This window comes from Phyllostomus hastatus, unplaced genomic scaffold, assembly GCF_019186645.2.
Source record: "Phyllostomus hastatus isolate PE091 unplaced genomic scaffold, TTU_PhHast_1.1 phas_contig_62, whole genome shotgun sequence".
NCBI classification, from domain to species: domain Eukaryota; kingdom Metazoa; phylum Chordata; class Mammalia; order Chiroptera; family Phyllostomidae; genus Phyllostomus; species Phyllostomus hastatus.
In genome coordinates, this window is record NW_025333921.1 from 288,051 (window position 1) to 302,129 (window position 14,079).

General features: G+C 39.7%; 1 protein-coding gene across 2 annotated transcripts in view; it reads right to left on the reverse strand.

Annotated features, from left to right (window-relative positions):
- Positions 1-12,727, reverse strand: part of BAZ1A (bromodomain adjacent to zinc finger domain 1A) — an 84,677-nt gene extending 71,950 nt beyond the window's left edge. Inside the window, exons 1-3 of one of the 2 annotated variants that reach the window (XM_045848534.1) lie at positions 12,519-12,727; positions 11,847-12,017; positions 498-776 (exon numbers count right to left, since the gene is read on the reverse strand). In XM_045848534.1, the coding sequence (XP_045704490.1) occupies positions 498-776; positions 11,847-11,959 (392 nt within the window). In that variant the 5' untranslated portion in view covers positions 11,960-12,017; positions 12,519-12,727. Of the gene's footprint in view, positions 1-497; positions 777-11,846; positions 12,018-12,518 lie in introns of those variants that run through there. The other variant, XM_045848533.1, reaches the window with a different exon arrangement.
- Between the last annotated feature and the right edge of the window lie 1,352 nt (positions 12,728-14,079).

Sequence of the window (14,079 nt, forward strand, 5' to 3'; positions counted from 1 at the left end):
ACATAAAACTCAGTCCTCATCAAAGGAGCCACTGAAACCAGCAAGAAAAACAGATATATTTAAACTATCATGTAATATAATGAGAACACAGTAGATATCTTCATCAAATATTTTTAAACTTTTAAATAAAGATGAAATTTACATATAATGGATCTTATTATACAGTAAATACAAAAGAGAAGGAAGGTGATTTATAAAGCAATAGTTTGGCCCTCCAGATATTTTAAGTGAAAAGGTCTAGCCTATAGTATGTTACCTTTTGCATTTAAAGGGGGTAGGAGACTGTGCATATACATGTTTTTGGTTGTTTATATACAAATTAGCTTCAGAAAAATACACAAGAAACTGCTAACACCAAAGCTCTGTGGGGAGGGCCAACAGGGTAAGCTGAAGGGTAGTAAAAGGGAAGCTTTCTTCATTTCAGCCTTTTGTGTGTTTTGAATTTTAAGCAATGTGGACTATACATTATCAAAAGAAAAAAATTAAAAGTACTTTACCTTGCACCATTGTTCCTAATGACTTCCACAGTTTCTTCAACAAAATATCGATCCTTGACATATGCAAAAATATCATCACAAATTTCATGTAAGCGTGAACGATGGGTAAGGTTGGTCAAGTATAAAACTGGAATAATTAGTGGTTCTGGAAAACTCTGAAGATTCTGTCTTGCTCTTTTTTCTGACTCAAGTGCTTCCTGATAGGTCAGTCCAGGTCTACCCGTCACAGCACAACTCCATACAAGACTGTTGCACAGAATGGTTCGTTCAAAAAAGTCACTAATTAAAAAATAAAGATAAAAATCCATTACCTATCATTTCACAAATTTTACATTGGAAGCTGATAAACAGCTGTGCCTCTATTGCAAAAATTTATATAGAATCATAGAACTCAGATAAGGATTTAGTAACTGATGAACTTACACATTAATACAAACCTAAGAAAGAGTATATTTAAACCAGACATTGATATTTTGCAATTTAAAAGTATATTCAGCCAAAATTAAACTTTGATTTCTATCAGTTTTGAAACTGGAAGTGCAACTAAAAATAAACTCAACATTTCCTTTTCATTCAAATTTTTTTAAAAAAAGATTTTACTTATTTATTTTTAGAGAGGGAAGGTAGGGAGAAAAAGAGGGAGAGAAACAACAATGTCTTGTTGCCTCTCATGTGCCCCACACTGGGGACCTGGCCTGCAACCTAGGCATGTGCCCTGATTGTGACTTCATGATTCACAGGCTGACGCTCAATCCACTGAGCCACACCAGCCAGGGCACATTCTAATTTTTAAGTTTATTGTTCCAAAGCCATCAGAACACTGGAATTAATTCAAGAGCTTAACTGTGAATTTTATTTTTATTTATTTTTTTAATATGACTTTTAAAAGACTTTAACATAATAGTGAAAAACTGGGAAATCTAAGCATCTAACAATAAGAGAAAGGTTAAGTACAGTATAGTACTTCATATGATGAAAAATTAGTCATTAAACAGAATAAAGAGAGTTCTTAAATAATGTTAATAGCAAAAAACTTTCAAGTTTATATATATAAAGTAATATGGTCTTATTTGTGTTAGAATTAAAAAAAAAGAAAGGAAGAAAAAGAGAACCTAGGGAAACATAAAAAATTTCTGGAATGTTATACAAAAATCAAGGTGGCAGCTACAGAGCAGGGATTGGAATAGGCGACCATTCTACTCAGTCCTTTTCTGCATTACTGGAATTTTAAAATAAGGGCACTTCTTTAAAAAAATTCTATTTTGTCACTTTTTAAATGCAAGAGATCTATAATTTGGAAACATTTCTCAGGTGTACTGAGTAGAAAAAACTCAAACCATTGAATAACACAATATCATATACATTGATTATAAAAATAAACATGTGTATATTTATACAAATACTATATAAAGAGATGTTCCCTATGGAGAAAGGGAACAATTGGGAAGGAAAGAAAAGGAAAATTTGTTATACTAAATATTTTTATGTTTGAATTTCTTTAAATATATTTTATTGATTATGCTATACAATTGTCCCATTTTTTCCCTTTTATCCCGCTCCAACTTGCAGCCCCCTTCCCTCCAGCATTTCTTCTCCCTTAGTTTATGTCCATGGGTTGTACATATACGTTCTTTGGCTTCTCCATTTTCTATACTATTCTTAACCTCCCCCTGTCTGTTTTGTGCCTACCAATTATACTTCTTATTCCCTGTACCTCCCCCCTCCATTCTTTCCCCAATGCCTCCCTGCTGATAACCCTCTATGTGATCTCCATTTCCGTGATTCTGTTCCTGTTCTAGTTGTCTACTTGGTTTTTGTTTTTTAGGTTCAGTTGTTGATAGTTGTGAGTTTGTTGTCATTTCACTGTTCAAAGTTTTGATCTTCTTAAAGTTGTCCTGGAGGTTCCTAACCTTCTCCTTTTTTTAATTGTTTCTTCAGTCTGTTCTGGTTGAATGTTTATTTCTTCCTTCTGTTCCAAATCTTTTATTTGAATCCTGGTTTCCTTCCCTTCACTGTTGGTTCCCTGTTTATTTTTTCTTTATTCTACTTTGCATAGCCTCCACTTCTTCCTCTATATCGCAAACATATTCAGTCATTTTTGTGAGCATCCTGATTACCAGTGTTTTGAACTTTGCATTTGATAGGTTGGCTATCTCCTCATTGCTTAGTTCTTTTTCTGGAGTTTTGAGCTGTTCTTTCATTTAGGCCATACTTCTTTGTCTTGGCACACCTGCTACATTGTAAGGGGCAGAGCCTTAGGTATTCTCCAGGGTGAGGTAACCCACATTGCCTCTGTGTTGTGGTCCTGTATGTGGGGGAGGTGTCAGAAAGGGAATGCCACTTGCTTGGGTCTCTCCCCACTTTTTGTCACTTCCCTTACTTCCCACAAGTAGATTGTGCCTTTTCAGGTGTTCATTCCCAGGTAGGTGGGCTTGTGTACATTCTAGGATATTGTGGGCCCCTCCAGTGGACTCTCCTATGAGACTGGGAGTTTCTCCCTCCCCTGCACCCCCTACAGACTTTTACAGTCAGGGGTTTTAAGGCTTTAGTTTCCCATGCTGGAACCCTGGGTTGCTCAGTCTGTCTCTCTCCCCAGTTGTTCCTCCCGGTGTATCTGCTCGAGAACGTGGGACCATCTGGTCTGCCAGCCTCTGCCTTGTTGCGTGTCCTCTCTGTCCTGGCTGCCATCTCTGCCCCTCCTACAGTGTGGATAGATGTTTCTTTTAAGTCCTTGGTTGTCGGACTTCATACAGAAAATCCAGTTCAATCTTCTGGTTGCTTTTGTTTTTAAATTTGTTGTTATCCTTCTTTTGGTTGTGTAAGGAAGCAAAGCATATCTACCTATGCCTCCATTTGGCAGGAAGTTCTCTATGTTTGAATTTTTATAATGATCATGTACTTGTATTATTTTTATAATAAACATATTTTGCAAATACAAGAGGTTAGATATATGTAAAAAGGTTAATAATAGTTGCCTGTAAATGGTAAGATATGTGTATTTCCCTTATCTATACTCTGGTCTACTTTGCAATAATTATATGTAACCAATATATTTTACCATCCTCTACCTTTTTCTTCTTCCAGAAATCCCTCTTTCCTTCTCCCATTATTCTAAAAAGTACTGAAACTGCTAGGTGTTTACTTCCTGGTTACTATTATCTGTTTAGTCTATTCCTGTAGTACTCTGATCTCCACAGATTTGGGTAATCCCATTAGGATAGTCTCATTTGTATATCTCTCTGCAGAACAAGGAAGGAAGGAAGGAAGGAAGGAAGGAAGGAAGGAAGGAAGGAAGGAAGGAAGGAAGGAAGGAAGGAAACTAATCATACTTGAACACAAATGAGATCTAAAGAGATAGAATACAAGTCAAGTTACATGACTCTAATTCAGTACAAAGATCCTTTTGAAGTATGTACCCTTTAGTAGAGCACATAATGGATATACAGTATTAAAATACAAAGTAAAAAGTGATTATCTTTATAAGACAGAGGCAGCTATCCTTCAGGAATTCAGAGGAAGGGAGGAGGAGAAGCAAGCAAAAAAGATCAAGAAATACTAGAATCTGTTTTGAAGGCAGTGACACCGAAGAGTTAGGGTCATAAAGAAAACGTAAGAGTCAAAGCAAGAAATGCCAGAGAAAAAAAAGGAATATAATCTGGTTCTTATAAGCAAGAAAATCTATGTCAGATCAAAAACTTACTAGCTAAAAGGGAGGCAACAGACATATCCAATAGGTGGTTATTAATAGTGCAGAATAAACTGATGGATAGATCTTGAAAGAGGTTTTATTTAATTTTTTTACTGCCTAAAACTGCAGTTCACTTAGATAACTTTGTAGATTTTAAAACTTTTTTCTATAGAAACAAACATATCTCTAACACTTAGCTTCTCAAGCCAACACATAGCATAATATAATATGTATACTTCTAATAATTTAAACTATAGTACTATTTAAGAAAAACAAACCTCAAATGTAGACATCTTCCATATTAGTCTCTAAAACAGTGGTAACAGAAATAGAATGTTAGCCACACATATAGTTTAAAATGTTCTAGTAGCAACATTTTAAAAAATACTTTTTTATTTAACCCAATATATCCCAAAATAATTTCATTTCAGTATGTAATCAATATTGAATTATTAATCAATATTGAATTATCCCCATTTTGGGGATACCAGGTCTTCAAAGTCTAGTATATACCTTAAACTTATTGCACATCTCTTTTTTATTTTATTTATTTATTCTTAGAGAGAAAGGGAGAAAGGACAGAAACATCAATGTGTGGTTGCCTTTCGTGTGCCCCCTACTGAGGACCTGGCCCATAAGCCAGGCATGTGCCCTGACTGGGAACTGAACTGGTGACACTTTGGTTCACAGGCTGACACTTAACCCACTAAGCCACATCAGCCAGGGCATTATTGCACATCTTTATTCTGATACATTTCAAGTTATTATTAACCTTTGTGCCAAGTAATGCCTCTTGTATTGGATAGCACAGCTCTAGCCAAAGCATATCAGTATTTGGTAGCCTGAGGTATTTGGTGTACAGGTATTAGGTCCCAATGCAGGGGAACAGACTATATACTGAGCTGCAATAAACACTATGCTTGTTAACACTATTCAAAATAACAAGGAGGGCAATGGCACAAGTGCCGGAAATCTCTACCAAACTATGTTGCCAGGCAGAAAAATTGGATAGTCAGTAACCAGTGACTTACAGCTGCCCTACTACAGCAAGTTGCCACCACCTCCTGCAAAGTGTTTGTACTGTTTGTTTCCTTTGTGTCTATCTACTCTACAAAGCTGTTGTTATATTATAGCCCTGCTGTACACAAAGACCTACCCACAGGAGGAGAGGGGGGAGGGAAGCGGGACAGCATACTAACACAATGGCAATTTTAATGCAAGGGGAAAAGCAGGGGAATTTTTCCTATTCATCACCCCCTACCAGCATGGCCCCATCTCTAACATTACCTTCACTTTCTCCCACTTTTTAATTCTGCTCTTTATTCATTCATCACACCCACTCAAATATGTAGGATTTTATTAATAATACTAAACTCTAGGGCAGGGGTGTCAAACTCATTTTCACCAGGGGCTACATCAGCCTGGTGGTTGCCTTCAAAGGGCGGAATGTAATTTTAGGACTGTATACATGTAACTACTCCTTAATAGTTAAGCGAGAGCTTGGCTGCCGAGTAGAAACAACTGATAAAACAAGGTGGAGGGCAGCTCTCCGGCCTTGTGTTTGCCACCTGTGCTCTAAGAGGGTAGGTTACCATGCTTATTCAATTTCTGTGTTATAAAAGGAAACTTTTACAAGCACATTTTACTATTGTAAGTAAAAACTGATAAAATACAAAGTACTGTTTTTAATGAATATACATTTAAGCTGGTATAGATTATTATTGGGTTGGCCAAAAAGTTTGATTTTTTTCCCATAAGATGGCTCTAGTAGCACTTAGTTGTCTTTAACTTCATTCAAAACAATTTTGTTATTGTATTGTGACAGCTGTCACATCAGTGAGCATTTTTTAAATATTTATCAAAATTGGTGAATTTTTGTGCAGCCATTTTAATATTGAGGATAAAAAACATGTAACATTTTTGACATATTATGCTTTATTATTTTAAGAAAGTTAAAAACACAACTGAAACACACACACAAAAAGATTTGTGCAGTGTAAGGAGAAGGTGCTGTGACTGATCGAACATGTCAAAAGAGGTTTGCAAAGTTTTGAACTGAAGATTTCTCATTGGATGATGTGCCACAGTCAGGTAGACCAGCTGAAGTTGATGGAGATCAAATGGAAACATTAATTGAGAACAATCAACGTTATACCACGTGGAAGATAGCTGACATACTCAAAATATCCAAATCAATAAAGTTATTGGTGAAAATGAAAAATGTGTCTTTTATTTTACAGAAAAAAACTAAATGGACATTTTGGCCAACCTAATAAATAATCAGAAAAAAATTTTTTGAGTATTTAAAAATGTAAAGTTTAGTTTTTAAAAAACTAATGAAATATTACTTTTGCATTTTACTTAGTGCTACCAGATAGACTTAAATAATGACAGCATACAAGGCAGGCTCCTAAAAGCTGCAGATGACATTATGGCAATAAAGAGTTTTTAAATCTGGAGAATAAAACCGTAACTAGAAATCAACAAGTGAAACTTTATACTAGGTTAACAAATGTCCTAGCTTAACAATAATGAACATGAAAAAGGTGAATTTCAAAAGAACTGCAAATTCATATTTTTGTGCCTTTTTATTATAGTTTTCTCTGCTTAAAAAGTATTCTTCAGAGCATTCTCTGCCTAGAGAGAATGTGTCTTGACAGCTCTGATTCTCCTAATTTGGGGTTTTCTCACTCCACAGTAGTTACCAGCTCAATTTTCTATGCTCCCATTATACTGATTCCCATAGCACATATGTGATTGTGTTATACACATTCATTTCTCATTATAGGGACAAATTATCTCAGCATCTTAAAAACTCTCCAAAGTATGGTGTCAAAAATAAACAAATGGCCCTGGCTGGTGTGGCTCAGTGGATTGAGTGCCAGCCTGTGAACCAAAGGGTTGCTGGTTTGATTCCCAGTCAGGGCACATGCCTGGATTGTGGCCAGGTCCCCAGTAGGGGTGTGTGAAAGGTAACCACACATTGATGTTTCTCTCCCTCCATTCCCCTCTGTCTGAAAATAATATGTAAATAAATATTTTTTTTAAAAAATAAACAAATGTATTCTCATTGGCAGTCATTAACTTTTTTTTCTGTATTTAGACATGAAAAGTGCATCTGTGAATGGAAAGGAGAGAAAACTGTTTGAATCTCAGCTTTACTACCTGTAGAATGTGAATTTGGGTTAAGTTACACAAGCTTATTGAACCCAGCTCCCCTTCTGTAAAATGCAAGTAATATCTTTCATAAGCAGTCAATATGAAAATTAAATAAGGTAAGATAGAATACACAGAAGAATCATCAGTATGGTAGAGGAACAACATCAGAGGAACACATAAAAAACTTGAGAATCTTTGAAGAGAAAGTTCGTTACTGGGAAGGGGGATAGGAAGAGGGATCAACTGAAGAACTAATCAGGGAACATCCAAATATCCAATCATGATTGATGACCTAAGTATGAAATCTGATCAAGTGCTTTTGTGGTAGACTGTTTGCAAAAAAGGGTTGAAGGTATGCAGGCTCCTGAAAAATATGACTTGGATACTCTTCTTACAAGAAGTGGAGTCTCTTTTACCACTCTTTGAATCTGGGCTGGCCTTGATATTGGCCTTGACCAACAAAATATAGAAATGACATTGAGAGACTTGCTCTCACCCTGTTAGAACCCTGAGACCAGCAGGTGAAGAAGCCCAGCTTAGCCTTTTGAGGATTAAAGACCACCTGGTGGAAAAAGCTATCCCAGTGTATTATCACCATTAATGGACAATTAGGTTGTTTTCATATCTTGGTTATTGTAAATAATATTGTAATGAACTGGGGATTGCCTGTCTCTTTTTTTAAAAGATTTAAATTATTTTTAGAGGGGAAGGAAGAAAGAGAAGAAGGGAAACATTGATGAGAGAGACATCAATCGGTTGCCACTTACACACACCTAGACTGGGGACTGAACCCACAACCCAGGCACGTGCCCTGACAAAGAATCAAACCTGCGACCTTTTGCTTCATGGGATGAGGCCCAACCAACTGAGCCACACTGATCAGGGCAAGGGATGCATATATCTTTTCCAATTAATGTTTTTGTTTTCCTCACATAGATACTCAGAAGTGGAATTGGTAGATCCTATGGTTAATTCTATTTTTAATTTTTTTCAAGGAACCTCCATACTGTTTTCCATAGTAGTCACACCAATTGACATTCCCACCAGAAGGGTTCCCTTTTCTCTACATCCTTACCAGTACTTGTTATTTCTATTCCTTTTGAAAACAGCTATTCTAGTAGGTGTTAGGTGATACTCATTACAGTTCTGATTTGCATTTGCCTAATGATTAATGATTTAAAGCATCTCTTCATGTTCCTTGGTATGTCTTCTTTGGAAAAATATCTATTCAGATCTTCTGCCCATTTTTTAATTGGATTGTACGTTTTTTTGCTATTGAGTTGTATGAGTTCTTTCTATATTTTGGATATTAACCACTTATCATATGATTTGCAAATATTTTCTCCTATTCAGTACGTTGCCTTTTGATTTTTGTTGATGATTTCCTTTGCTATGCAGAAGCTTTTTAGTTTGATGTAATCACACTGTTTATTTTTGCTATTGATGTCAAATTTTAAAAATCATCACCAAAACTGATATCAAGGAGTGCATCACCTATGTTTTCTTTTAGGAGTCTTATGGCTTCAGCTCTTACATTTGTCTTTAATCCATTTTAAGTTAATTCTTCTCTACATTGTAAAATAGTTGACCAATTTCATTTTTTTGCACTTTATGCATTTGTCTACAGTTAATGTGCTACTTTTAACAAGTCGTCTTTACTTATGAAAAGCAGGTGAAACAAGAGTTAGCAATTAGTTAAAGAGCATGTAGTTCAAACAAACAAAATAAAGGAGTTTGTATTACAAAATCACTAAAGATCTATCCTGGTCATAGTTCCTGTCTTGAAGAATTCAAGGTCTAGGAAAAGAGAAAATGTGAGGCAACAAATACAATGCATTGCAGTGCATTAACAGCAGATGTTAGACTAGATAAAATGGAGGGGGTGATCACTGCTGCCTAGACGCACAAAGGAGGAAGTGTGAGACTATAATATTAAGTAAGATAAAGACAGAAAAGTACGTGGCTATTAAACCGTCACTAGCAACCTCTACTAACCCGAATTAAGGGTAAAAGGTACTTTGCATTGTGTTGGGAAGTGAACAAGGCTGGGTGGTACAGAACATCTCTGAGATTGACTGCAGAGAAAGTTACAGTCAAGAAATAAAAACAAAAAAACAAAAACCAAAAACGAGCAAATAGGTGAGCAGAGGGGTCTGCAGACAAATATAGAAGAAATTCAAGATAATAAAGGATAATCTTCAAACAAATTCACATAAACCAACTGGTGATTTAATGAATGAGTGAAAACAGAGGTTTCCTTCATTTCTCCAGACTTGTGGCAAGGGTCAGATTATCACAACACTGCAGACAACCATATACAATACCATCCACTGAGAAAACATTTTTTGTAAAGGTCTCTTTATAATTATCTAAGAGAAAGATAAAGTACAAAATTTAACACAATTACATTTTTCCAATTTTGCCAATTCAAAGTCCTAAAGATTAATACCCAAGAATACCAGTAGTTCTGCTTTGTTTAAGGTAAATGATTAAATATCTTTGCTCCCAAATCAGATCTCCTGAACTGCTTGTAATTTCCCAAAACCCAAGCACATCAGCAGATATTAAAAAAGTTTAAAAAAAAACAAAACAATGTCATAAGGCTACAAAAGACACAGTTCCTTAATCTTAATGGAAGGTAGTAGATTGGAAATACCAAAAATCTCTTCCTTTATTTCAGCATTTCAGATTTCTCCATGATTAAGTAAATCATCAAGAACCAAATTATATTAAAGGTATTCAATTAAAAAAGATAACATCCAAGTTCGGTCTCCCTGATAAAGTTGAGAAGAACCTCTTAAAAAGATTGCTTATATCAAAGGACAGAGCAGTATGAAATCTAAGCCTGTTTCATATTTTGTTAGTACTCTTAAGTACATTTGTTAAAAATTTTTGGAATTATTACCAACGATTTTAACTTAAATTTTAAAAAGAAATAAGGCACCATCCTTGTCAAGTTACCTAATCCAACTTCACTTAAGTAGCTACAAGTAATAAAACAAGTCTGTACAGGAGCAGAGTAAGATGTGCACTCCTATTTTAAAGTAGTGTCTGCTGAAAAACTTCTCTAGATCTAACATATTCTTGTGTAACTCCTTCCGTGGAGCTGAAGAAAAAGGCTTACTTAACAGCTCAAAGGAATTGACTTTTCTAACTTTCTTATGTATTCATTTCTCAGACAGGTGCAGTTTGGCTAAAAGCACTCCCTGGATCAAGTCCCCACTCGGAAAAGATGCGTCTAACACACAATTTATTTGGTTGTTGTAACACTTGGTTTCTCAGTCACAAAGGATTCCTTCTGAATGGAGAGGATAAAACATTTAAAAAAGAGAGAGAATCAGGCTGTTTTAGTGATTATCAATTCAGGTTCTCTCTTGGAGATACTGTGTTTAAAACACAGGATCCCTGAAGCACCTCCCTGTTTGGTGCTTCAAATAGCAGGACAACAGGATCTCTTGGGATAAACCAGGCGAAGGACTGAAAATTTAGGGGTTGGAACTACACACGCAGCAGCTCCGGATTCTTATCAAAACAATAGCGAATGGCACATGTCAGGCAGCCCACATGCGCAAGGGGATAAAGAGGCTGGCTGAGGCTGGCGTTGAACTTGTCTTAACCCCCTCCCCCCAACTCCCATCTTGCCCCTCAGCGCAGCGCGAAAGTGAAAACCCGGTGCGCCCGGGGCCTTGCTCTCTACTCCTCCCCTTCCCCCGCCCAGCCCCGACTCCTTCCTCACCCGGTCTCCCGGGGCGGAGACGCTGGGCTCCCCGAGACCGGGCGTTAGTCACCCAGGAGAGGCGGTGACAGAGCACAAGGCTCGCGTCCCAAACTCCGAGGCCTAGCCGCACCGGACCGGAGGCCGCTGGGGACAGTCTTGTCTCGGGCTCCAGAGCCCGAGGCCAGCCTCCTCCTTCCCCGACTCGCAACTCCGCTCCCTCCCGCCTCTACCCTAGGCAGCTTCAGTGTCAGGCTCCACAACAGTCCGAGAAAACGACGCCCAGCCCGGCGGTTTCCTGGCCCCGGGGGCGGGGATTCCCTCTCCGGGCCGGGGGACGGCTGCCCGTTGCCACTGACCCGAGCGGGGATCCCCTCCGCTGCCGGGCGGGGATCCCGGAACTGGCCCGGGAGTACGCGTGTGGCCGCAGCGGGGAGGGGCGAGGCGGGGAGTTTCCCCCGCCGGGCAGCCGGGTGGCAGCCGCGGCTAGAGGCAGTCCACACCGGGACCCCAGCCTCTGCGCCCCTGCCCGCTCAACCCCACGTGCTCCCTTGCCTGTCGGGCCGCCCGGGGGGCCCTCGAAGTCACCGGGTCGGGGTCAGGAACTAGAGAAACGAAGGCCCACGGCTACCCGGCACTTTCAAGTCTCCCCGCCAGAAGCCTGGGCTGGAGGAAAGGGAAAGAGACAAAAGGACGCTGGGGAGGGAGTCTGCCCCACACTCACTCGCAACCCGCCCCCCCTTCCCCCTCCCCCTCCCCCTCCCCCGCGCGCTGGCTCGGTCCTTACTCGTAGTGGCGGAAGATCTCGTTGGTGACTTTACAGTAGAAAACTTCCTCGTCGGGCCGCAGGTCCGCGGGCGGCTTCTGTCTCACAAACGGCTTTCGGTGTAGCAGCGGCATCTCCTGTCCGACCACGGACTCACTCTGACGTTCGGCCGCCCGCGTCCGCCCCGCTTCCCTATCAAAATTGGAGGGAAAGGAAAGCCGGTAAGGTGGAGAGCGATCGGCGGTGGCATGGGCCGGTCCACGCGCCGGGGAAGCTCGACTGTCTTTTGTGTGACCGACACTCCACGGCTGCCACCTGAGCCGAGGTCGCTCCTGTCGCTGCCTGGGTGTTGAGCAAGCTGAACCACCGCAGCCTCTGCCCTCCCCGCGCGCCCCACCTCCGCACGCCGGTTTGCGGGCTCACAATGGGGCGGGACACCCCGCGGAGGGCTGGCGGCGGCGGTGCGGGAGCAGCCGAGGCCCCCTCCCCCAGCGGCCCCCTCCCCCAGCACCAGCTCCCCGCCCGCAGCCGCCGCCAGCTCACAACGTGCTCGGGGAGCAGCCGGCAGACCCGGTGCCGCAAGGCAGCTCTCCGCGGAAGGACCCCGGCACCCCTCCGCTTTGTTCCCCGGCTCGCCTACACTTCCTTGCCGGCACTGGCCAGCTCCCGAGTGGACCACACAGAGCCCCTCACCTGCGAGCACGCCGACTGCCACTTCTCCACCTTCTCAGCTACAAGGGCAGCGAGGGGAGGCTCTGTCCTCCCAGGGGGTCGCCTCTTGCGGGCCCCGCCTCGCCACCAGCCGCCGCTTCTCCAGCTGCCACGGCCTGGCTCTGCGCGGGGGATCGCGTCCCACCGCCACTTCCCCGCCTCTCCGAGCTCCTGGGAAGTTTCTGATCTACTTTCGGCTCAGAAGGAGGAAGAGCTGTTGGGAGGAGCTTTTCACTTCTCGCTTCTACCTTTTTATTGGCTACTCGATGACTTTTACAGCTTGTCATAGATACAGGAAGAGACGGCGGAAAGCCTGGGAGAGCTACATTATTAATTAATGGAGCAACCCCTTGTGAAGAATCAGAAGCATCCTCCATGTTTGAGATTATCAGCCAAAAGATCTAGAGAAAGCGCTGGGGTTTCATAAACACAGGGCTAACAAAGTAAAGCCTTCATCATCAAGTCTGACACCATCGCTTATTACATGATGGGAAAACCATTACAATTAAGATTTAACTTATATTTTAAACATGGAATGAAGAATACGAAAAAAAGTATTTTGATCTTCAAAATTAGAATTCTCGTGTCTGAAACAATATTTTGCTTTTGTAAACGTCCATCTTGAAAAGAAAATAACTTTGTTGACAGCAGTTTTCTTTAATACTTAGGGCAGTTCAAAGGTACAGCGGAGAAAAAGACCAAAAAACTATACATTAGAAAATGTCATGCTTATTGGACACCCTAACCCCAAATATTTAAAATTAAAAAAACACACCTTTAAAGAGTAATGTCTAGAATACACCGTGAAAATGTTTTGCAAATGGTCAATATTTAATTCACTCAGAATTTTAAAGATTATGAATTTACTAGTGAAATTTCCCTGAAAGCAACTTTTCCATATTTGTAATTTTCATTTGTGAAGTGAATTTTAATGCATATAACATATGACTTGAATTAAAAACAATTTTTGAAACTACAAATAACTCCAAATGTTTGCCAGCTTTGTTTTAAATGGTCTTTTTTTGCTATTGCCCTCGACAGCTGCTTATTTGCAGACTAACATGAAAGAATAAGTCTAGAAGACAGTAAGTTTGAAGAACAGTCATCCAACAAAGAATGTAACTAATTACCAATACTGTGAAATTATCATAGTTATAGAAACAATATGGGATTATCTTTGCATCTTCTAATTAAGTACATGTGAACATTGGAGCTGAAAATGTAAGGAATTTATCCAAGTCTCAAGAGTTACCAGAAGGTAGACTCAAAAAGGGGACAAGGAGAATTAACAATTTTCAACCACTATTAAAACATTCTCACAATTCAAAATCCCAGCTTAACTATTAAGCTAAAAGCATGACATTTCCTCTGAATGGATAGTATTTATATTTCTTAGATATCACTATTTGATAAACTTAAAGTAATTTTGTTATTAAAAATAATGATGTTTATTTTATTAAGTACACATTTTTAAACTATTGTATTTTTATACTAACTTAAAAATTGAAATTTTATTTTACTTCATCAAACTACTGTCATACTC